Source organism: Microtus pennsylvanicus, chromosome 4, assembly GCF_037038515.1.
Source record: "Microtus pennsylvanicus isolate mMicPen1 chromosome 4, mMicPen1.hap1, whole genome shotgun sequence".
Lineage (NCBI taxonomy): Eukaryota > Metazoa > Chordata > Mammalia > Rodentia > Cricetidae > Microtus > Microtus pennsylvanicus.
This window is the reverse complement of record NC_134582.1, coordinates 114,813,490-114,839,054: the sequence shown is the minus strand read 5'-3', so window position 1 is coordinate 114,839,054 and position 25,565 is coordinate 114,813,490. Positions and strand designations below refer to the sequence as shown.

At 42.9% G+C, this 25,565-nt stretch overlaps 1 protein-coding gene across 1 annotated transcript in view; it reads right to left on the bottom strand.

The window, feature by feature from the left end:
• Ryr2 (ryanodine receptor 2) overlaps nt 1-25,565 on the bottom strand; it is a 566,260-nt gene that overhangs the window by 31,013 nt on the left and 509,682 nt on the right. The window contains exons 86-94 of the mRNA XM_075970222.1: nt 21,318-21,398; nt 19,893-19,981; nt 17,967-18,095; nt 12,879-12,983; nt 11,014-11,095; nt 8,702-9,999; nt 6,772-6,836; nt 3,813-3,960; nt 655-741 (exon numbers count right to left, since the gene is read on the bottom strand). Of these exons, the coding sequence (XP_075826337.1) occupies nt 655-741; nt 3,813-3,960; nt 6,772-6,836; nt 8,702-9,999; nt 11,014-11,095; nt 12,879-12,983; nt 17,967-18,095; nt 19,893-19,981; nt 21,318-21,398 (2,084 nt within the window). The remainder of the gene's footprint in view (nt 1-654; nt 742-3,812; nt 3,961-6,771; nt 6,837-8,701; nt 10,000-11,013; nt 11,096-12,878; nt 12,984-17,966; nt 18,096-19,892; nt 19,982-21,317; nt 21,399-25,565) is intronic.

Below are 25,565 nucleotides of genomic sequence, written 5' to 3'. Positions count from 1 at the left end.
TACCAACAGTAAATACAAGGAACAAATATGCTTTTAAAATTCACGCTAGGGCTGAGAGAGAGATGGCTTGATAGGAAAAGCGCCTCCCCGCCCAGTTTGATGACCTGAGTCTAATCTCCAGGAATGACAGGACGGAAGGGGAAGACACTCTTGCTAGGTGTTCTTTGACCTCCACATACACACCATGACATACTTGTGCACACAAACACAAAACAAATGCTGGTTTTGTGGTTTTTGTTTTTTGTGCTAATCTAACCAAAGTTATAAGGATTCCAATATGCAGGAAAACACTAGGTACGTTACTTCTCAGTTATCCAAATAATGTCATGTGAGGGAGGTTCTGCCACACCCAGCCATCATAGCAAGTAAGATAGTCATCTGAACCATCCTAGGAACACTGGGAGTGAACCTCTGTAACACAGAGCCCTCTTCAGTCACAGCCAGCTGAGGTTCTGCTTACTCTCCCAGAAGTGCATGCTCCCTGCTTCCCTGGGTTTCTGTGATGGAACAGGACTTTGGGCTCTCTCTTTTGTTAAGGTGCAATTTAGAATTGGTGTAAACTGGCTCCATCGCAGCTCCCAGGGGAATCTATCCATTGGTGTCATTGGACTTTATAAGGGTCTTTAACCCCCAGGGACACACACACACACATACCTTGTAGAAGAGCAGGATGAAATTGATGGCGAAGGCGACAAATAAGGCCAGCATTCTCATGTTGTAAAAGTTGCGAGCAAAATAGTTCTGAAGGGAGAAAGAGTTATGAACAGGCCAGCCAGTAAGAGATAAGAAATTTGCAAACATTTTAAATAAAGAGCAGTTCATTTACTCCAAGCTACAGCTTGGGCGCCTGCTGTGTCCTTGATATTAGAGATGGACAGCAAAGGACAAAGTTTCTGCCAACAAGGAGGAGACACCTAATGATATAATAACCACACCCTCAGATACAAAGTATCATCCGAGAACTTCTAGTGACATCTTGATACACAGGTGAGGGCTTAGGGAGTTTGGTGGTGGTTTGGAAAGGTGGTTTGGAAAAGTTTACCTCCTATGGATAAGCTTGAGCACAGGCCTGGGGGTGGCAAGGGAGCTGGCTAACAGAGCCGTAGAGGGAAGGTACATTAGAGACATGAATGGTGAGGCCATGGCCCTGAATTAAGAGCAACGCTGTGGGTCTGGAGAAAGGGTTAAGAGCATTTGCTGCTCTTGCAAATTGGTTCAGTTTCCAGCACCCACACTGCAGTTCATAACTATCTGTAACTCCAATTATGGGGGAATCTGATACCCTCTTCTGGCCTCCACAGGTACTACATGCAAATGATTTTACACACACACACACACACACACACACACACACACACACACACACCACATACTTGCATGCATGCATGCATGCACAAACAAAAATACTTAAAAATATTTTTAAAAGCATAATCGTGTGTGTGTGTGTGTGTGTGTGTGTGTGTCAATGTGCTTAAGCCCTAGCGAGAAGCAAGGAGAGGGAAGAAGGGGGCTTGGGCAGGTGAGCAGAGACTGAGATCTGAAGGCTTCTGATGGATATGTTAGTTGTCTGTTACGGTAAACTGATTCAATGACCCCTGAACTCATTCACATCCTCTAGGACCACACTACAGGGATATGAAGTCTGTCCCAACATTTCCTGGATTTAAATGAACGGCCTAATCCCTCCAGGAGCACATCTTGTCTCTTCTGCAGTGTCAGCCTAACAACAGTTCCAGCCTGCTACCTTTACTGTGAGAAAATGTGAGGAAAGCCAGCCACTCATTTTAACATGCTATGATAACTTTATAAGCTGTCACCATTAAAACGGACATTTCATTCTAGGGGGCTGACATGCTGGTGGAGAACTGAAAGGAATAGGATGCACCCAGACAATGACTTAAAACTTCCTCTGTAGGGACAGCAGAAGCAACAGGGACTGGTTAGTAAGCATGGAAGCAAACAGATGTTGGCAGGGGGCTGGCCTCTGGCAGCTGTGGACGTGCAAAGAACTGGGTAGACCCTTGAGGGAACTTCGAAGGAAGAGCTGGAGCTGGGTTTTGGCTTTTTGTTGTTTGTTTGTTTGTTGTGGGTTTTTTTGCTACATTGAGTTACAGGTAAGAAAGGACTCATATATGAGCGACTGAGTGAGTGTTTGGTATGGTATATTGAATGGGAAGAAACCAAACAACTTGGCACAAGTAGATGTAAGGGAGAGGCCACAATAAAAGTGACTATTTCTTATAACATAAAGTGAGCTTACGGGCAATAAAGCCTCTCATTAACCTCTCCGTGAACATAGCCCTCTCTGATGGGCTCTTTGCCCTACAATGGATCTGGCTTTACTGCCACATCTAGTCAGACTAAGACTGAATAACACACTCTAACTGGGCCAGTTATACTGTCTCTCCTAGAAAGGAAAGCAGTGGGTCACAGAGACTGAATTATCGAACTGTAGCTGTTGGATGGAGACAGTCACAAAGACAGGGAGGGCTGGGGTCTGTAGAGGGCACCACAGCCATGACCGGTTTTGTGCGTGCCAACTGGCAAGCATATGCCAAAGCTACGAAGAGAAACAGAAAAGTGGAAGAGTTACAGAGACAAGGAGGAACCCTGAGGCAGAGATGGAACCATTACCTCAGTTTATTTCCTTATGTAAGTGTAGAGAGACAGGGTCTTCAGGGTATGGTAGCACCTGCCCACCCTGCTACCTTGGCAACCACTGATGCATATCAAATTAACAATTACAGAGTGATCTCAGAAACCTTTATGTTCAGTGGACACTAGCAAACACTACAGAGAAAATACAAGACTTGGGGAATATTTCTATAAAAACCTATGAAGAACTATCTTCTTCCTCTCCATTTCTTCATTTCTTTTACAAGTCTCTAAAGAATAATGTTGAATTATCATCACCAAAAATCTGATTCATTAAACTTATATTTGTTAAAAATTTATATTTTACTTATATGCCTATACATATAAGTAAAAGGTGTTATGATAAACTCATTTGGTTTTGGAGCTGGACTATAAGTTGCACAGAGCCAGAAGGCAGTGTTAGAAGGCCTTAAATACAGACCCAATGGGTTCTAAAGTATTTAAAGGATGTCAAGACAATGTAAACCTATATAGTGGCCTTAAGGATGTCAGACCATGTAAAGGTGTGTAGAGGTCATGGGGGGTCAGGCAGTGTGAATTGTGGAGAAGGGAGTGACCTGAAAAAGGCATTTACCCTAAAAAAAAAAAACACTGGAATATGGAGATGACTTAGCAATTAAGAGCACTGGCTGCTCTTGCAGAGGACCTAGGTTTGGTGTCCAGCACCTACATGGTAGCTCACCACTGTCTATAACTCCAGTTCCAGGGTACCATACACACGGTACACATCAATGCATGCAGATACTCACATGTGCACATAAAATAGTGATAAGGAAACCATTTCAAAAACTCAAACACAGTCAGATGAGTAGATAAAAAATCTGCTTAGCCCTGGTTCTGAGGACCCTGCCTTCATAAATCAAACCAATTGTAAAGAAGAAAATACTTCTGTCCTAAATGGACTTTTCTCTTGCCATTATTCTCTAAATAATATATGATATCAAACATTTACATAACATTCACATTGCATTAGAGACCATAAATAATCTAGAAAGGTCAAAATCCACAGATGGACATGTGCTGTTTACATACAAACACTCCACCTTTCTATGAGGAACTTTATTCTCAGATGTGGGCAGTAGAAGGGTTTTCTGAGCTCAGCTACTACACAGAGTCAGGACAATCGATCAATACTAAAAGCCATCCCCAGGTCTCACCAGCAGCTTCTGCTGATAGGCTATGATTTTCTTCCAGAACGCTGACTCTGGCACCTCAGGTTCCCCATACCGATGTGTGTGAAGTTGTCTCAACTTCTGCTTGCCCTTATCATCTTTGGCTTTGTCTTCTTTTTCTCCATCTTCCCCCCTGTGTAAACAAAGAAAGCATGGGTGTTTTGCACAATACAAAGTGAACAAATAAATCACAATCTCCACTTAGAAACCAAGTTTTGTATGTATGTATGTATGCATATGTTCTTGTGTAAGCATGTTCATGTGTGTGTGCTTACAACCTTGAGTTGAAGCCAGAAGACAACCTTGAGGATCCTTCTTCCTCGGGTACTAATCACCTAATTTTTTGTGATAGTCTTGGTCTTGTTCACCTATTATGCTAGGCTGGCTGGCCAGCAAGGCCCAGGGATTTGACTGTCTCTGCCTCCCCAGTGCTGGGTTCACAAGAGCAGGAATTACCCAGGCTTTTACATGGGCTTTTGGGATCCAACTCAGTATCATGTACTCATGTAGCAAGCTCTTTATGAACTGAGCCATCCTCTCGAGCTTCCAAACTACATTCTATTGCAATGAATGGTGGCATCCTGGACTTGAGACTAAGGGAGGATTTCCTGCTGTCCCCACAGATGAATGGGCCTGTGCAATTCAAATCAAAGGGATATTTTTCAGGCTGAAAAACTTTTTGTACTCATAAATAATAAAATATTTGGCTGCAAAATGGTACAACGACAAAGACACCTCTTGGCTTCTGTTTCACACACCTTACTTTTTAAATATAGCTTTTGTGGACCAAAGCTAAGGCTTCATGCATGCCAGGCAAGCAATCTGCCATGAAGTTACATCCCCAGCCTTCTTTTTCACTATCTAATCTGAGACAGGGTCTCAATAAGTTGCCTAGGCTGGCCCTGAACCTCCTCTGTGTAACCCAAGCTTGTCTTGAACCTGTAGTCTTCCTGACTCAGCTTCCTAAGTAGCCATGATATCAGTACTGCACTACCAGGCCTGGCAACACACCTTGCTTTTAACTTTTGATTATTAAAATCATAATTCTATTTTTATACTTAATTATTCTTGATCTTAGTCCAAAGTCTAGGAGGTGATTCTTTTATGGGGGTGATGAGGGTGCAGCACACTAGTGAAGATGGGAGGACAACGTTTAAGATTCAGTTCTCATCTCCTGCCATGTGGACTCTGGGGATCACTCTAGTCCTCAGGCTTGGCAGCAAGTGCCCTTGCCCGTTGAGCCATCACACCATCCCATAGCTCAGTTTATAACAGTTTCTAGCCATTGGCACTTAAAATCAAAGTCCTGTGCACTTGGTTTGTCTCACATAAAAAAAGACACTGATTTGTTAATGCACTGATACAGATACCTTTACCTAATTTTATTTAAAAAATATTAATTTTAATATCTATAGAGTTATATTAATTCCAGATAATAATGGAATTGGGGCTAGAAGTTTAATGCTTTCTAAGAACTAGAGTTATTTATTTAAGTGTCTGGGTACTTACAAACATGTGGGGGCCAGAGGACAAGTTGAGGGAGTTAGCTACCTTCCTCCACCATATGGGTACTAGGGATCAAACACAGGTCACCTGACTTGGCAACAAGCTTGTTTACCTGCTGAACCACCTTTCCAGTCCCAGGACTAGAAGTCTACGTAAAAAGTGCTTTCAATGTAAAGTAAAAGTTCTTCTTGAGAGGACATAGATGCTGCATTACGTTCACATTAAGCCTAGCCAACACTGTACTTCACACCAGGTAAGAACTGCGTGCCTACTGTACTGCCACTTTTTCCACTCTAAATGCCATTTATCTAGCCATATTTACAACAGATCCCAGATCTAAGACAATGAAAACAGGCTAATGACATAGTAACATAAGAGGGGTGGGGTGGGGAAAGGGTAACCTAGCTACTATGTGAACATGGTAGTGAGGCAGGAATGTACGACTTTAACTTTTCTTAGTTTTTACTAGATAAGCATATAAGATAACATAAATTTGGGGGCAAGCTAAGGGTTTTCTATATTCCTGATGTAAAGCCAGTATGGAAGGAGTTTAACATCTCCCCTACTTTACGCTGTACTCTTCATTATCTGCCTCTCCATTTACAACTGGACTCCACAACACCAGGTATGCTCATGAAGATGAAGACCCTTGGGCCCTTTCCAGAACAACAGAACAAGGAAGGTGTGTGTGTGTGTGTGTGTGTGTGTGTGTGTGTGTGTGTGTGTGTGTAAGCAGGTGCGGTGGGACCCAGGAATCCATACTGTGTGTTTCTGAGTAGGTAGTTGCACGTGTTTTATTGTATGTGCTACAAGGTAGCCTCAAGTATCATTTTTCAGTAGCCACCCACCCAGTATTTTTGGATGACATCTCTTCCTGGTCTGGAGATCTCTATTAGGCTAGTCTTCACCTCCCCAGGGAGTTACAAATCTGCCCCTCACACCAAAGATTTTTTGTGTGCTCTGGGGATCATACTCAGGTCCTCACACTTAGGCAGCAAGCACTTTCCTAGCTACTTCCTCTCTAGCATGAAATCTTCATTTTCAACAATCTTAGGAGATTTCTATGCATGTGGCTCAGGGGGATACCACTCCAGAACACACTAAGCTGTTGAATTTGCCACATTGGTTTCTTCCCAACTTTAAAAGGACAAACGTTCACACATAAACTATCCGTCAGTCCTTCCAGAGAGACACTGAGGTCTCTTCTGCTAAGGGAGAATCACACATAGAAAATGCTCATGGAAAGAGGAAGAAGAGTCTAGGTGGGGGGGGGGGGAATCCAGCTGGCCCTACATGGAGTGAGTTCCTGGCTTTCACACAGATGTGAGACTGGGCCATATGATGACTCTGCAGGGTGAGAGTCTCTCCTCCAGCTCCCAAAGAGCAGGGGCCAAGCCAAGAAGTTCCAGGACATGAGAAAGCATATGGCAGTACATACTCAGCCTTTTCAGGTTCAGACTTGGTTTCTTCTTTTTCTTCCTTCTCTTCTTTTGCCTTCTGCTCCTTGAACATGTCGATAGGGAACAGAGAAACAATACTATTATTATTGCAGGTGTACAGGTGCAGGTGCACCTGTGTGCTGTGGAACAATCTTTGTACACTGTAAATATGTATTGCTCTCATGGTTAATAAAAAGCTAATTGGCCAATGGCTAGGCAGGATTTCCGGGGCAGACAGAATGCTGGGAAAAAGGATGGCAGAGTCAGAGGAGTTGCCAGTGAGACACGTAGAAGAAACAGGAAGGAGGTGCAAGATGAAAGAGAGGCAATGCTATGTGGCAGAACATAGATTAACAGGAACAGGTTCATTTAAGTTGTAAGAGCTAGTTAGTAAGAAGCCTAAGCTATCGACTGAGTATCTATAATCAATATTAAGTCTCGCTGTGGATTATTTGGGAATTGGAGGGCAGGAAAGAAAAGTCTGCCTCCAGCTGTGTCTGCAGGTGGGCGTGTGCATGTGTGGTCATGCATGTGGCTATCAGAGGACAACCCAAGTCACCATTCCTCATAGGCCATGCACCTTGTTTTCTTTGTTTTGAGACAGGACCTCTTTGGTCTGAGATTCCTCAGTTAGGCTAGCCTGGCTAGCTAGTGAGCTCCGGGGACCAACCAGTCTTCACCTCCCCCTGAGCTGAGATTAGGAGCCTGCACTGCTACACTTGACCTTTTTTTAAATGTAGGTTCCTGGGATTGAACTAAAGTCATCATGCTTACAAATGCCATACTTTGGTTGCTATTGTTGTAATAAAATAACACAGCCAAAAGCATCTTGGGGAGGAAAGGGTTTATTTTGCTGCCCAGACTTCCATGGCTGAAGGAAGTCAGGGCAGGAACTGAAGCAGAAGCCATGATGGAAGGCTGCTTCCTGGCTTCTTCTCCATGGTCCTTCTCCGCCTGCTTTCTTACACAACCCAGGGCTATCAGCCCAGATCTGGTACTGTCCACAGTGGCTTGGACCCTCCCACAGCAAGCATTAATCAAGAAGATCTTGACATTCTTGCCTACAGACTAGTTTCAGGGAGATTTTTCTCAGTTGAGATTTCCTCTTCTCAAGTGACTCCAGCTTGTGTCAACTGGACAAGAAAAGTAACCAGGCCATTAAGCGAGCACTTTGGTGACAGAGATCTTCTCAACTCTCTTTAACAAGATTATACGTCACCACTGAGTGCCCTTGGGGAGCTGTGCGGCCACCTGCCAATTCATAACCCACATGGGAGATCTTTTGGCTTACATTGTGATAGACGTTCCATGTCCCCTCCTATCCTCTGCTTTTAATGCACACCCTCCTCTCCAAAAGCAGTCGATTAAAAATTCTCCAGGCTCATTTCCACTGGCTTCTCTCATTTCAGAAACAACCTTCTTTATCTTATCCACCTGCTCAAATCTTCTTCATCTTTCAAGGCCAATTTAAGCCTTACAGTTTATGATCATCATCTAAGTACAGGTGTTCGCATTAGATCAGCACATAAAACTCCCCCGCTGGCAAACCTATTAGTTTTGAGTTTCTCATCCACTCAGTGTTCTCAGACACTTGGGGAAAAAAGCACAAAGATCTGGGTATGGAAAGATAGTACAGCTGACCATCACAGCAGGGTCTCATTGCCCACGGAGCACACAAATTAAGTTTCTCAGAACAAATCAAACAGATTCCTTACAGGTCTGCATCAGAGAGTCAGAGAGCATCCAAGCACAAGGGAGGGGAGAGACAGAGGGAGGAGGAGAGGGAGGGGAGAGAGAAAGGCAAACAGACAGAGGGACAGAGCAAGTAAGAGTTAGCATATGCACATGACTGAGAAAGCCCTAGAGCAGACACATGCGCCAAGGGGGTGGGGTGATTAATAGCATTAGTGATACCTTAAAGTGAAGTACCTGAAACTTTTCTTGTACCTCAGGGACAGGCATGGGGTTGGTCATCAGGTCACTGAGGCCGGCATTTGGGTTGTGAGGAATCAGTTTGTACTGCCCGCCTTCCCTCTTCAGATCTAAGCCAAATATGTCTGAGAGAAGGTCACTTTCCTCTGTCAATTCCTTTAAGTCTGTCAGATCTTCAGAGGGCAGTGCTGACTCCAAAGACTTCCTCTCTCCCTCTTCCTCATCTCCTCGCACCTCATCCTGAGTGGGGTCTGGCATGTTGGCTAGAAGCTCGGCCACTTTGATTTTCTTAGCACCTTCCACCAGGCTTCCCCCAAGCAGCAGGCTGGAGACGATGCGAAAAAAGCCCCTACAGACACTGGCCACGAAGTGTAAGAGGGTCACAAAGACACTCCAGTAGGATGAGAAGAAGGCAGTGACCATGTCCTTCACCGTCATTTTCTTCATTCTCTTCATCTGCTTCTTTAGGCTCTTCAGGCTGAGCGTCCTAACCAGGGTTAGGATGTTGTACCTGAGAGCAAACAGGGCTGACTGGATGGTGAGGAGGGAGAAAAAGCCCATTCGTGGGCCCTGCTCTTCAGGTCTCTCCTTTTCACTCTCTTCTTTGTTGGCTGACCTCTCGTTTAGATCGGACTCTGAGATCTGAGCTGCCAGCTGCATCTCGAAGATGGTGTCCTCGCAGAAGTTCACAAAGAGTTCCATCTTCTCCTTCTCCCCACCCTCATTGACCACATCGAATATGAACTGTCTTTTGGACTCCTTGACCTGTGGCTTCTCCCACTGGGTTCGGCTGGACTCGCTGATCTCAAAGTAGACCCTCTCGATGCGCTTGGCACTGCCCATGATCTCAATGCGACCCAGGAAAGGTTGGAAGTAGTTGAGGACACTCTCGGCTAACTCTAAGAAGGTCTGCAGCCTCGTGTCATTGGGCATGTGCTCCGAGAGGTTGGTCAACAGGACAGCGACATTGAAGCCAATGTCCTTCGCGGGCTCATGGAACCTTTTGACAAACTCCTCATAGTCCAGGGTTTCGTTTTCGTCTGTCTCGGCACATGACAGCAGAAACTCAGTCTCTGATTGTGTGTAGTGCTTGTGGCTTTCCATGGCTTTGTGGAAGTCTCTCTTGGAAATGACCCCTTTGCCGTCAGGGTCATACTCCTTAAATGTGTCTGAGGATGTCAAGTCCTTTAGCTTCAAGAACATGTCAAAGAACTTGAGGATCATCTCCACATTGTTGGAAGACTCTACAAGCATGTCCACCATCTGTTTGCCTATGGTTCCGTTCACAACATTACCTGGTGCGAGAGAGTGTATAGTTGTTTGAAAATGAGCATATTTTACAAAACTAGTATCTACAAACAAAATAATAATACATACCTGGACTTAAATATGAACCAAAGTCATTTATTTAAATTTTCTCCTAATGTATGAGGTCTTAAGAACAAATGGATAATTATTTCTAAACTATTAACTCAAAAAATGATTATAGAAATATCGGAAAAACCATATTCACAAAGTAATTAGGTTTGACACATTCAATCATATTTCCGGGCCTGTGAGTTGGCTCATTGGATAAGGGCACTCACTGCTAGGACTAATAACTTAAGTCCACTCGTTCTCCTTCCTCCTCTACTTTCTCTCCCCTCCCCAAATTACAATGGATACCACCATCCTATATCTCCCCATGGTCCAGTGTTTGGAGTTAGAAAAGGACAGATTACTGACAAGCCTCAGAAAATGAGGTTATTTTCTAAATTGCAGACCCATAGAAGGTTGTATTCCTAAAACAGGGAGTTCTGTGAACCCCAAAACAGAATGCCATGCCCAGCAAGGGGGCTGTAGCATCTGTTTGTGGAGTAGACACATACAGTGAAGAGCCTGAGGTAGGCTTCTGGGAACGCCCAGGAGAAATTATCTTCATTACAGTGATGGGTATTGAAGACCCATCTTGCTAGTGGGCAGGACTGCCATCTGGGCAGGGATCCTTGACTGTCTACACTGGAGAAAGGAGCTGAGCACTGGCAGGCATCCATTCATTGCTCTCTGCTCTCTGATTTTGGATGCAACATAACAGCTGCTTCAAAGCTCCTTCCACCTTTCTTCACCAGGATAGACTGTGCCACAGAAACAGCCATTTCTCTAGGTGGTTTCTCTTATCGGAAAACTTCATCATAGCAACAAGAAAAGAAACTACGATGCCCAGCAATGCATCAGAGTGGCCGGACATTGCTTCATGGTGATGCCAAACACAGCACAGATTTGCCCAACAAGTTTAAAAGAGAAGGGAAAAGTAAACACTAAAGCCCCACCTTCTAGCATGGACAGTAGCATAACCACCATGTCCTTCTGGAGGTCCATCAATTCTTTCAAGAGCTCGATTTGGCTGGAATCCTGGAAATATTAATATATTACATTCAAGATAGGGAGAAGAACATGTGGCCAGATCACATCCGTCCTCACTGGAAACTTCCTGGTGGCCAATACTAAGCCCTTTAAGGCATCATAGAACTATTGGATGTCAAATATAAACACATGGCTTACTGAATATAATAAAATGCACTGGTGAAGTATTTAAAAGTGAATACACTGCTCACTTTTGAAGTGTGTTCGCTGAAAAGCCTGCAAGGACACATGCCCAGCAGGTGTGTGGAGGAGCCCAAGTCCTGCTAAAGCTAGGCAAGTATCAGCTCTTGCTACAGATTGGGCACAGTTTTCACATGAAAAGACTATACTTTTCCTTCTCTCTGACTTCCTTTCCTTATTCATTTTTACATGCTTTTATCTACTTTGGGAGAGTGTGTGCAGTTGTATGTGTGTGCATGAGGACGCTCATGGGCCACTGCAAGCATGCGGAGGCCACAGGGCAGTTTGCAGGGAGTGGCTGTCACCTTCCACCATGCAAGTTCTGGGGATGAAACTCGGTCTCCAGGCTCAGCAGCTAGTGCTTTCACCCTCTGGGTCACCTCTCTTTGGAAATGCTTGCTTTCTTTTTTTCTATCATGTGGTGGAAGCCCATTTCCAACAGGTGTGTTACATCTTTGGATACCACCAAAATGCCCTGAACCCAAAGCGCTTTACCCAGGGCTGATGTTAACTTTTTCTATTCATGCACCTTCAGTTTGAAACGATACAGGCATGGAAGTAGGGAAGCTGGAAGCTGATGTTTCCAACAGACTTTGTGAATTAAAACCAAAATGAATTTCTTGTTTATCTTTACAACTGTTATCTTCCTTTGACTTCAGAAAGTTAACTTTCCTGATAGTGAGTGAATGTTGTCCTTGTTTGTATACGACCCCATAAAAACTCTCTCCCTAAAAAATTTATCACAGGTTTCAATCTTTTGCAATATCCATGAGCAGAAGAAAATTCCCAATGAACTGAGACACAAGAATGGGTCGGATGGCAGTGAAATTATAACGGCTGCTGCAGCTCCTCATCCCTTCATATCCTTAGTTCTCCTTCTATGCTCACCCTGCATCAAGTGCTCTGGGCTGTGGTCTTGATGGGTGCTCTCAGAAATGTACTCTGCCCTAAGTGTACGGGAACTCTTCAGTTGTGCTGTTTTCATAAATTTTTTTCAGATCACAGGTGGGAGCCTTCAGTGGTATAGCTGTCCCTAAGTAAGTCATCCAGTGAGAATTCTGATGATGCAGCTGCTTCAGAGACACCCATCAACGTATAGGTTCTCTTAACTCATTGCTTCACATGAGTTGTCCACTCCATTAGGGGAATGAAGTGTTTTTTGTTAAAATATTTGATATACAGGATGGAGAAAAGGCTCGATGGTTAAGGCCATTTATTGCTCTTGCACTGGACCTGAGTCCCAGCATCCATATTAGGTGTCTTACTACCATCTAAAACTCTAGCTCCATGGGGCCAATTCCTTCTTCTGGCCTTTGTGGATACCTGCAATCACACGTGTGTGCACACTCGCACATAGCGTGTGTGCATGCACACACACACAAATTTTTAAAAAACCATCTACCCTATGTGATATTTAATTTGTGAATTCATTACAGTAAGATGATCTATTAAAAATAAAACAAATTAAAATTGAAAAAATAAAATATTTGACAAAGAATAAAAAACCCCACAGGTCAGTGATATATAGAAGAGATAATACCAAATGCAAGAGTAGTTACTGTACCCACTTAGTTAAAGGCCTCTGACTTACCTGAGACAGCTTCATCTGCATGTGGGCAAACACATGAAGGAAGCCCACAACAGCGTCCCACAGCCTGCTGTGTGCCAGGCTCTGCTGGTTGCCAGTACAAGGACCCTGCAGCATGAATATTGATCATGACAGTAATCATTGGGAATTACTTATTTGACTAAACAAACTTTAGGGAAAGAAAAAAATTAACTCTCTGCTTCTTATCTGTTTGCCAGTTCCTTATCTATGAAGAGAGAGGCAGAAAATGAAAGAGACACAGTAGGAATAAGGTGCCCTTGACAGTTAGTATTCTTCCTGGGACTGTCTAGTTAAGTACCTCCAAAAGCTTCTCATGTGTTTGGTGGTTTGTTTCTATATGAATAGTAAAATGCTATGGACAGTGATTACTTTTTCTGTTTGTAGGAAAAGGGGAAGGTACTGACAGTTTGGTTGTTCAGTCAAATCAACCGTCACTACACAGGGTAAAAAGAAGACTTAAAACAGGTGTGGTGGCACAGGCCTGGGACACCAGTGACAAGAAGGAGTTCGAGGTCATCTCTGGCTACATAGTAGCTACAGACTAGCCTGGGCTATATGAAACCCTCTTCCAAAAAACAAAAACAACAAAAATAGGAGAATATGCTTAGGAGAAGAAATATTTTCTTATTCCTAAGTACTAACACGAGTACAATATTCACATAAAGGAAACAACCCATCTTTGATGTTCTAATTGGATGACTACTTAGCAAACAATGTAACTACTGACAAGTTAAAACTTAATATTTGATCATTAATTTCATAAATCTTGAGTCCCGGTAACAAATTTCATAAATCTTGAGTCCAGGGTAATTGATTTTGTTAAAATAATTTTTTTGGAAAGCTATTGGCTAAAAGAGCTCTAGCTTTGGGCTCCCTCACAAACCAAACCCAGCGACATCATTATAAACACGAGCTCAATAGTCAGGGACAAACAAGTAACCTCTAATTAGGAGCCTTATTCTTCATCCAATCATATGTTATATGTACATAGCAAGCAGTTTCTTAAATATATATTACATATTAGGTGCAGTATTTTAAATATTATTACCTCCAGAAACACAGGATCAAAGTTCTCCCACCCTGCCCCCTTGGTGGGGTACTAACTCACTTGTGGGCTGACTGAGCCTGATTTACGAAGAGGCAACTTATTGAACTCAGTAATCCTCACGAAGTGAATTCAATGATGGTTAAAATAAACCCTTAAATTTTAATGTCAGGCTAGGGGGATGGATCAATTTTTTTAAAAAAAGCACTCATGTAAGCCTGATGAGATGAATTCAATTACACACACACACACACACACACACACACACACACACACACACACACACAGAGCCAGATTCTGTGGTGCACATCTGCAAGCCCACCCCTCCTACACTGAGGGCTGTGGTGGTTTGAATAGGTATGGCTCCTACAGACTCGTGTGTGTGTGTGTGTGTGTGTGTGTGTGTGTGTGTGTGTGTGCGCGCGCATGTGTGTGCCTGTGTGTTTGAATGCTTGGCCCATAGGGAGTGGCACTATTAAGAAGTATAGTCTTGGGAAAGTGTGTCACTGTGGGGAGGCTTAAAGATCTCATATGCTCAAGCTATACCCCCTGTGGCACATAGCCTCCTTACGCTGCCTACAGATTGAGATATAGAACTCTCAGCTCCTTTTCTAGCACCATGTCTGCCTGCATGCCACCATGCTTCTCACCATGATGATAATGGAGGAAACCTCTGAAACTGTAAGCCAGCCCCAATTAAATGTTTTCCTTTATAAGAGTTGCTGTGACCACATTGTCTCTTCAGAGCAAGTAAAACCCTAAGACAAGAGGGGAGGTGGAGAGACAGGAGGATTTCAGGGAAGCATGCAGGCCAGACTGAAGTACCTTACTCAGAAAGAGAAACAAGAGGCAGTGCTGAACAAGATGTAAGACAAGGACTAATTCCTAAAACATGTCCTTCGGCATCCGTGTACGAGCCTAGGCATTTGTGTACCCTCTCTTCCCCTCCCCCATCTCTCTCTGTACTGGGCCTGCTTTTGGCTATGGCAGTGTCTAGCCTCAAACAATGAATCTATAGGATTTCATTGCTATTAAAGTGCAGTTGCAACCCATGAATGCCTGGTGCAGGTATCAGAAAGAAGAGACAGCAAACTCAATGGTGAACAACAGAAACTCATCATGGCCTTTGTTTAGTAACAACTTCCTTTGGGGGATATTCAAGGTTCTGAGTCAAATGAAAAGTTTAAGAAAATGTGGTGCATCTACACAATGGAATATCACTCAGCTGTTAAAAACAATAACAGTATGAAATTGAAATTTTAAGGCAAATGGAAGGAACTAGAAAAGATCATCTCGAATGAGGTAATCCAGACCCAGAAAGACAAACATGATAGATACTCACTCATAGGTGAATATTAGCTATAAAGTAAAGGCTAATCATACTACAATCCACAGATTCAGAAAGGCTAGGTAACAAGGAGGGCCCAAAGGGGGCATTTGGATCTCCCTGGGAAGGGGAAATAGAAGAGACTTTGTGGGTGGAGTGGGGATGGGTGGGATGGGAAGAAACATGAGGGATCAAGTGGGGGAGGTGGGAAGGAGAGTACTGAAAGAGTTAACTGGAAAGGGCGTCATTTCAAGGTCAGGTGGAAACCTGGAGAAAGAAAGGGAAACTCCCAGGAATCTATGAGGATAGCCCCAGCTAAGACTCCTAGCAAAAGGGGATACATAGCCTGAACTGGCCACCTCCTGTGACAAGGCGAGACTACCAGTGGAAGGACTGGAGCACCAACCCAGCCACATAACCTTTGACCTACAGTCTATCCTGCCTATGAGATAAGGGTGACACAGAAATTGTGGGAGTGGCCAACCAATGGCTGGTCTAGCCTGAGGCCCATGCCATGAGAGTGAGCCCACTCTGCACCCTGTCTGGAGTACCAGGACCCAGAGACTAGGTGGCCCAGGGACCTAGGATAGAACCAAACACAACCGGAGGAAAACATGTCAATATAATGATGCCTAACTATATTCTCCTATGCTCATAGATTGACACCTAGGCTAATAATCATCAGAGAGGCTTCGTCCAGCAACTCTTGGAATCAGATGCAGAGACCCAGAGTCAAATATTAGGTCAAGTTTGGCGAATCCTGCTGAAGAGATGGAGGAAGGCTTGTAGGAGCCACAGGAGTCAAGGATATCACAAGAAAACCCACACTATCAACTAATCTGGCCTCATACAGACTCACGGAGACTGAACAACAACCAAGGAGCCTGCGTGGGACTGACCTAGGCCCTCCATATATGTTATGGTTGTGTAACTTGGTCCTCTTGTGGGACTCTTAACAGTGGGAACAGTGATTGTCTCTGACTCTTTTGTGGGTTTTAGGACCCTATTCCTCATACTGGGTTTCCTTGCCCAGCTTTAATACAAGGGGAGGTGCTTGGTCTTACTACACTTGATATGCCATGCTTTGTTTATATCCAGAAGAGGCCTGCCCTTTTCTGAATGGAAACAGAGGAAGAGTGGATGAAAGAGGAGGCAGAAATGGGAGGGACCGAGAGGAAAGGAATGAGGGGAAACTGTGGTCAGGATATAAAATAAATTAATAATACTAATAATGTCTTACATCACATATGGTTAACTAGGACTTGTGTGTGCAGTCTAAGGCTATGCACCCACTACCCCATTACCAAATAAATATTGTAGTAGGCCATTGTTTTGGACTAAAACTGGATTGAAAATCAAAATAAAGTCATTGATGCTAAGGTTCCAGGTTACCAAGTCAAAAGCCAAGCTGTTAATCTGATCTTCTAAAAACCAGAAAGATATGGACATTTAATTCCTAGATCTGGTTCAATTGGAAAGTCAATGAAAGAGCTTCCTTCACAAAATTCTGACACAAAAATCAAACCTAAGACAGATCACTTATCCCAATATCGATCAGTCGGTTACTACTTTGTAAATTGTTTTGGCCCCTGGCCCAGCAGACAGGAAGAGCGACCCTGAGTGATCAGCCCGCAACCTTCAGCTCCTTCAGCTCCTTCTGCCAGTTTGTGGACGGAAGTTGTCTACTTTAAAAAGTGCAGCGCTGCCTAGTTCCAGAACTGAGAAATAAATTAAATATGGGAAATGACATTGTACAATCTCACCCATTTACATTCCAATGCCGAAAGGGATGCAGTGTACATTCTAGAACCTACTCATCTTTACCTGAACACGGTTTCTTAAATGATACTCTTTAATTATTTCTATGAAACTTCAGCTTCACTGTTACTGAAATCCTATAGAATGAGCACTAATGACCCAGTTTCTCCTTCCTTTCTTCTCCCTGATGTGTGCTCCACAATTACTACCGGCCCTCGAAATACAACACAGCCCAAAGCACTCCTGTAGCAAGCCTGTCTAATGACTACAGTGTCACGGTGTGTAGGTACATATCTCAACCTCATATTTCAGTCCAGCTATTGCCAAGGAGAATGGAGAGGAATCTGAAGAGAGGAAGAAGAGGCCAACAAGCTTGGTGCTGTTCCAGGGGCCCGGATTCAGTCCCCAGCACCCACAGGGCAGCTTGCAATCACCTGCGACTCCAGCTCCCAGAGATCTGACACCCTCTTCTGGCTTCCCTGGGCACTCTCATACACACATCAAAATAAACACATAATTACAAAATAAAAAATATACAAATAAAAATATTTTTTAAAAGTCAATAGGAATGTGGAACATATTTTAGGTGTGAAATACTTTCTATGGAATTCAATGCTAAATTTTATATCTATCTATCTTCTGCCTACATACTTACCTAAGTATCAGGGATCGAACCTAAAGCTTCACACATGCCAAGCACGTGTTTTACCACTGAGCCACACCATCTGCCCTCTTTGCTTTTTGAGACAGGATCTTTACTAAGTTGCCCAGGTTAGCCCCGATCTCACTCTCAGCCTGGGCAGGCCTCAAGTTTTAGATTTTTCTGCATTACATCCTGATTAGCTGGAATACTAAGTCTGTGGCACCAGGCCCAGTCAGAAGAGTCTCTTTAAAACTTTATTTTTCTTTTCTCGAGTAGTAGAAAGGTTTTCATGTTTACCTGGATGTACTCTGTGAGAGTGTTGAACACCTGCTTCGCCACTTGGATGGCTTTGGAGAAGTTGCGCTGGCCCTGCTCATCTATGATGTCTTTCCCAGAGTAGTACCAATAGAAATCACTAATGGACTCCTGGAAAACAGAGACCATGTTGTGGAGGTGCATTGGCCAGTTATCATTGCCCCAGCCAGGCTTGAAGCCATCACAGACAGAGAGCTTAGAACAGTGCAAAAGGAAAACTGAGAAGTAGACACTGGTCATCAGCTTTCTCCCCACGCATACAGTATGGAACACCCTCCGCACCCCAGCAACACCCCTCTCAAAATAACAGAGAACTTAGCTTCAAGAATTCCTCTCTGATCCCCTTGATTTTGGCAACTGCAATAATTCAGGAAGACTAAAGCATTTATACACTGAGTGAAATTTGGTGTTTACAATGTGAGTCTGGCAAGTAGATAGGCCATGACACAGTGTTTTTGGAGTGAAAAACATCCGTCCTCCTTTTCTCCAGAGGAGCTAGGAGTATTTCAGGAAGACAATTCCATGATGTTCCTAGCTTTTGTAGCTAAGGACAGTGGCTGGCCTGCTCACGATCACTAGGAGCTGAAAACCAACACCTGTGAGGCTCGTATTCACAGATACGCCCCACGGACTCACATTTGGAAGACGCCTTTGTTGGCTAAATGAATAATATAATAATTTTGTTGAACATATGAACCACATTTGAGTTTGGTGACAGTCTTTAAAACTTACAAATATGTTTTCAGAAGTGCCTTTTGATATGTTTGCTTCATAATGGATTTTTCTCCTATCAGGAAGAGGAACAATGAGAAGAAAGAAGAAATGAAGGAAAGGGATAGTGAGAAGGGATAGTGAGGAGGAGGAAGAAAGGAGGGGGTGGAAGCAAAAGAAAGGATAAAGAGAAAGAAAAGAGCAGAACAGAGGGGAGGGAGAGGGGAGAAGAGAAAAGAGAAGAGAAGAGAAGAGAAGAGAAGAGAAGAGAAGAGAAGAGAAGAGAAGAGAAGAAGAGAGAGAAAAGGAGAGGAGACGGAAAGAGACTAACATGTCCATATTCCTTTATTTTCAAAGGAATATAGGCCTGTCCTGCTAATGTCATGTTGTAATCCCAGGTGTTGGTGGTTGGGACAACCTAAGATAAAAATCACAAGTTTAAGAGCTTCCTGGGATTCAGTGTGAGTTCAGGACTTTGGGTCAGAATCCTGGTACAAGGGAGATTTTTTTTTTAATATCAAGGAAAAAACTGGAAGTTTTGAACTTCTAGGATTTTGTTTGCTTGATTAATACTGGGCCTGACATTTTCACAGGAAAATGAGAGAAATAAAACCTTTACAGAGTTGCTGTCATTGTATATTTTGATCCCTGTAGCTCTAACCCAGCAAACAGGTTTAACGTAAGTACAGTCTCATTCCTTCAGCTCCAACCCAGCAAACAACAGGTTAAACTTAAGTACAGCCTTAGAGGCATTTCTAAGCAACAAGATGTTAGGGCAAAATTTAGGTGGGTGAAAACATTAAGATGATTATAAAACTAAGCTTGGGAGGTCAAATTTGAATGCAGGGTGGCAGTGGGATGGACTATCCTAATTTTAGGAATGTTTCAAACATTCTCTCCAGTGCTGTCTCAATGGAAGAAGCAGGAACTATGCATCCAAGTGCTTCACAAAACAGAAATTAATCTAAAATGCCAATGAGCTCAAAATGAGAGGTTACAAAAAAAACATTCATAATGAGTATGGCAGGAGTCAGGGTCAGAGGCCTAAGTCCTGCTAGCTTTCCCTAAGAATGATGGGAAGGTTGTGATCAAAGACAAAGCCGAAAATCCACACATATTCAAACACACTTAATGTTACTTCTGCAGTTAGCCCGCTGATGCCAGTGTCACTTGTGGCTGGCAGGTGTGACCACTTACCTGCACGCGGAGAAGGTAGTCCACGGTAGAGATGATGATATTGACAGTTGTATTGTTGCCGGTCTGAGTTCTCAGGTAATTCTGAAAATCTACACAATTACAAGTTTTTTTATTAATATCCCCTCAGAAGTACAAAATAAGGTGACCCTATCAGTCACTGATGCACTCAACAGCAAAATTATGGTAGTTAAAAGGGTAGCGTTTTTTCTCATCGTTTGAACATGAAATCACTTGCACTTTCTATAAACCACCAGTTAACTAGTGGTAGACCTGGATTTAATTTCCGGCCACATAAATGAAAACCAAAGTGAGTTATTATCTCCCAAAACATTTAGAAGCTTCTTGGAACATCAATGATCAATTCTGGATTGAGATATCGCTAACATCGCCTTATCCCACACTCTAGAGCTCTGGACATATGTGTCTGAGGTTTCTGTCACTGAGGACACAAAGCAGAATTATTTATTCAGGAATCATGTGTTCTGAAGTATTGCACAGACATGCTTAGAACACAAAGACAACAGTGAGGTGTGAGTCCTGCCTTTTTGGACCTGCAGGCTGGCCAAGAGAGGGTATGAAAACAAGGAATAGAAATCTATCAAGCAACATAGACAAGTGTACACCCAAGTCAATAAAACAAGTACAAAAGAGACAGCTGTCCACATTACTATGAAAATATTTAATTATATTATACTATATGGTTTCCACAGCCATTGTTTTCTCTAACATTACAATACTGGGAAGAATCGAGCAGAGCTAGGTGCATGGTGCACACCTGAAATCTCAGCACTTGGGAGGCAAAGGCTGGAGTATGCAAGTACAAGGTCAGCCTGGTGTACACAGCCAGTCTGAGGCCAGCCAGGGCTACACAATGAGACTCTATCTCAAAAATTGGGAGGGAGAAGTACTGGGAGTGGGGGGGGGGCTTGGCAAGAGTGGGAAAGAGGAAGGAGAGGGAGAGATGGGAGGGGGAAGAGAAAAAGGAAAAAAGAACAAGGGAGAGGGAGGGAGAGAGGGAGGGAGAAAAGGAAGGAGGAAGGGAGGGAAGGAGGGAGGAAAAGAGGGAGGGAGGGAGGGAGGGAGGGAGGGAGGGAGGGAGGGAGGGAGGGAGGAGGGAGGGAGGGAGGGAAGGAGAAAAGGAAGGAGGAAGGGAGGGAGGGAAGGAGAAAAGGAAGGAGGAAGGGAGGGAGGGAGGGAGGGAGGGAGGGAGGGAGGGAGGGAGGGAGGGAGGGAGGGATCAAAAAGCCATTCAAAGACTTTCAAAGCTACAGTTTCCCATATCAACTGCCATGGCACAGTGCTCAGTGCCTGCACAACAAGGCTCAGCCCCCAGCAACTGACAAGCTCAACTGCAGTTGGAAGCCATGGTTACTGCTGTTACAGCTGCAAGCGTAATGTCCTTACTGATCATTGCAGATCACCCACCTGAGTTGTGTCCCTCACAGAGCAGCTGCAGGAATCTGAAGAGGTCACAGGTGAACTCGTCATCCTGCAGTACCTTCTCTCCTGTGGGAAGGGCAGAGGGTGAGTGTAACCACGCCCAGGTGCCCCCCTCTCGCCCCCACCTCCAACACTTGCATATCCAACTAGCAGCTTTCTGCACCCAGAACAGAATCGAGTCCCAGCCACTACGCTTCTATCTGAAGCTCATAGGACCATGCGCTTGGCAGATAGATGTACTTTTTCTTTATCAGAAAAGAACGGGTCAGTCTTAAAACTCAGATTTCTCTCTGTTAAAAGCAGCAGCATGGGTTGGCAACATTTTACAAAACCCCAAAGGTTGGAAGTTCCTTCCCTGCTACCTTGTTTTGTGATGAGAAATGAACTCTGCATCTTTTATAAATGCTAGACTTGCTTTGCTCCCAAGGTATCGTCCCATGGCTCACAGAGAAGCCACTTACGTATCTATAAAACAGCACCAATGGTTTCTTTTCATAAATAATAATTAAAAGACCTTCATGAAAACGGTCAACTGCTGGAGATGGTCAACTCACTTAAAATTTTCATCAACTTGTCAACTGAAAGACCCAGTACCTCATGTGTCTCAAATAGAGATATGTCTACTGGGGGTATTCTCAGAGGATGGGGCGCACTGTCCATGGGAAACCCCAAGAAAGCCTTGGAGGCTCAGCCAATAGCTGAGCACTAACATAGAAAGGTAAGAAAACAAGACGGACAGCCCTCAGGCCGAAGCCACGTTCAATTATAAAACCTCCAAACACTTCCTGGCTAAGGATGGAGATTTGGGAAAGGGTTTGATCCCTTACCTATTTTGCAATTCACAATCACAGTTTCCTTCAAGACACAAAAACACAAGGAAAGAAACAAACATGAAACAGCATCACAGAAATGAAAACTGATTGTTAAAGTAAAAATGTGCAACTGGAAAAAATGTCAAAATTATGAATGTCTTCTTGGGAATGTACATCTGTTTAGAAAGCAAAATGACCAAAAAAAAAAAAGTTGTTCTGCCAGTGAATGGATGTACTAATGTTTTTAAATAAAATGATAACTTCACAGGCTGGAAATAGTTTGGATTTAGAAAGAACACTATGCAACCAATGTCATGTGCTCAGCTGGAAAGATGAATGATCATGGAGACAAGAGAGCTGATGGACTTACCAGTCCGCAGTCTGTGACTTTCAAAGTGAGAGGCTTCATATAATGGTAGGGGTAAGAAGCAAAACCATTTTGATAACTAATGTAAACACTTTTAAAAGTATATATATAATCACTGTACTTGTTTCCCTATTCACCCCCAAGATATGATACAATCGCCAAGTGTACCAGTCTAATGATGCAGCAAGTTTAAAGATTAAGAGGAACCTCCACACATGGCTGATAAGTCCATTCCTCAACGCTTAGGTCCATGATAGGAGAACAGTTTAGGCTGCTAGACAAGCTAAACTCTCCATTGATGAGTCTGGGTATCATTTTCATGAGCCATATAAATCAGAAGACTCTTCAAAATGATATTGAAATCAAAAAATCATGAGTTCATTCAGACATATGGATTCTTTCCCTGTGAGCCCACTGATTTTTTTTATTTCAGAAAATGGAAAATAGCATATGCGTGTTTTTTTTCAATGTTCAAAATGCTAATGGAAAATATAAGCCTTGTAGAAAGTATTCAGAAAAAAAATAACTCTAATGTAACAATATTGAGGTAGTCTACTTGTGTGCCTGAAGTGAAATAAATTGTAACCAAACTCATTATTGTTGGAATAGTGGTGTTTTCTTTACTATAAGCTGAGACACATACAAGAAACTGCACTTATTTAAGAACATTGCAGACATCAGAAGAATGGGGGAGAGGGCAGAAGGAAGGGAGGGATGAGCCAAGCCTCTGCTCACTGTCAGTGATGTCAGGAATATACTAGCATGCTTCTGCCTCAAGAACTCACTGCTATTCCATTAAAATGCTGCCATTGCCCATGCTGCCAGTAGGTGTGGTCTAGTAACAGAGACAGAGACGGCTTTATGTCTGCAGATGCTGCACAATCAACAAGGCTGTTTTGTGATCGATGCAAAGGAAATCCCTCTGTCAGATGCAAACGATTATTAATAACAAGTGACGAAATGGAGGAGTTCGATGGCATTGAAACTGCCTTTATGGTCGTGGGATATTTATAATTGTCATTGGGGGCTGGTATGAATATGATGAAGCATAGTGCTCTGCTTTACTTTATGAGCAGCTTAAGATGTCCAATAGTATCACGTAGAGGGGATTATTTAGGATGCTGTTGCTTGTGAGGAGTTTGTTCTTCGCATCTTAGTTATTTCCATCTATAAAATGGAGCTACCATGTACCCTGCCAGCAGCTCTTCATCATCTGCAGCATGTTTACAAATCATAAAAAGATAATTTTAAAAAGTTGACATGGGGAGCAGCGGTGAGGACAGAGTAAAGACTGAAGCAGCGTGCCTATCCAAGAGATCATTCTTTGCTTATGCTTAATCATATTTATGGTTTATGGAAATCACCTTCATGGTGAAGGAGCAAAATACTCAAAGCATTTTAAATTCTCATTATGGAGAAACTAGATAGACTTTATTTAAACTAAGAATGAAACAGTGATTCCACTTTTATGTGACCTGATAAATTTAACACACTGTTATTCTTACAGTTGGTTTACCCAGTTTATACAATGAATGATTATATGTTTAAGCTAAATAAGACATTTGTGCTAGGGGTAGAAGTGTGTGTGTGTGTGTGTGTGTGTGTGTGTGTGTGTGTGTGTGTGACTGTGTGTATTACTAGGGATTATTCAGAATGACCATGGATATAATTTGAAGCTCTTAACCTGCTTTCCAACTAAAGCTTGGCTCAGCAGCTACTAATATTGATGATGTGTAATTAATTAACAATGAATATTAATAGGTCCATAAAATTTAATAATGTGTGTGAAAGTTCTATTTAGTATGCACATAACTAATAACTGGGAAAGGATAGGCCCCAAAGGCTAGTGTTCCCATTGTTGCATGGTTCTGCAATATTAATATCTTTGATAATGAGCACCATGATGGTATCTGTATGAAAAGACTTCTCTCAGTAGCCCTCATTCAAATGAATCTCAGAAATACCCCATGGCAATGAAGAAAATTAAATTAAAATTGATTTTCAGAGGACTTAAATTATTTATTTTCTGTGACGTCAAAAGCTGAAAAATTAATACCGAAAATAATGTTAAGTAGCAAAAACTTGGTGTGGGTTTAGTTTATTTGTGTGGGTTTAGTTTTAATATCACTTTTTAAGCAGCATACTCATAACTTCAATAGTTATCTTACAGTTCAAATAGCAAAGAATTGTGCCTTTAAAAAATGGCCTCACAGTTTACACTGAGTGACCATGAGTTTGTGTTAGAAACATGATTTCATTTGAGACTTATAATAATATAAATTAGGTAGGCATAATCTTTTTTTTTTTGTAATTCAACCCAACAACTTGGAATGTAGGAAACTTGCCTAAGACCATATAGTAATTTGCAGGTAAAGACCTGAGAACAGTGACTGCCAATAAGCATCCAAATGTCTCCGCTAGGTCAGGTGCCTCTTTGCATGAACAGTGTCCTGAAATTGAACAACCCCACAGTCTATAGTGGAGGCAGGCAGGATCAGTGCTTTTCCAGATTTCATGGTCTTTCTGAATCTAGTGTGGCATCCCATTTAGACCTTGTAAAACTAACATCAGTAACTACTGAAATCTTGTACTAACAACCATCATGGATAGTATATGTTCTTTACATTACGAACTCATGTTTTAGAACCCAAAGACACTATTTTCAATGTGTGGCTTTGGGCAAGTGTGATGATTAGCAGTAACTGTTAATCAGACAGAGTCTGGGATCACCTAGAAGACAGACCTCTGGCCAGGCCTGTGAGAGATTATCTTGATGGCATGAAACGACAGTGCACAGGCCTGTTTCCCGAGTGAGGAATCCTGGGCCGTATTACATAGAGAGTGCAGCTGAGTATAGCATTCATTTTGTTCTGTTCCTTGACCACAACTCTGATGTAACCAGCTATTCAAACTCGTGTTGCCATGACTTCCCAGCATGATGGACTGTGCCCTTGAACTGTGAACCCAAACTGGATCCTTTCTCCTTTAAGTTGCCCCTGTCTGGATGCTTGATCACAGAAACAGGAAAAGGAACTAATACAAGCAGTCTTTCAC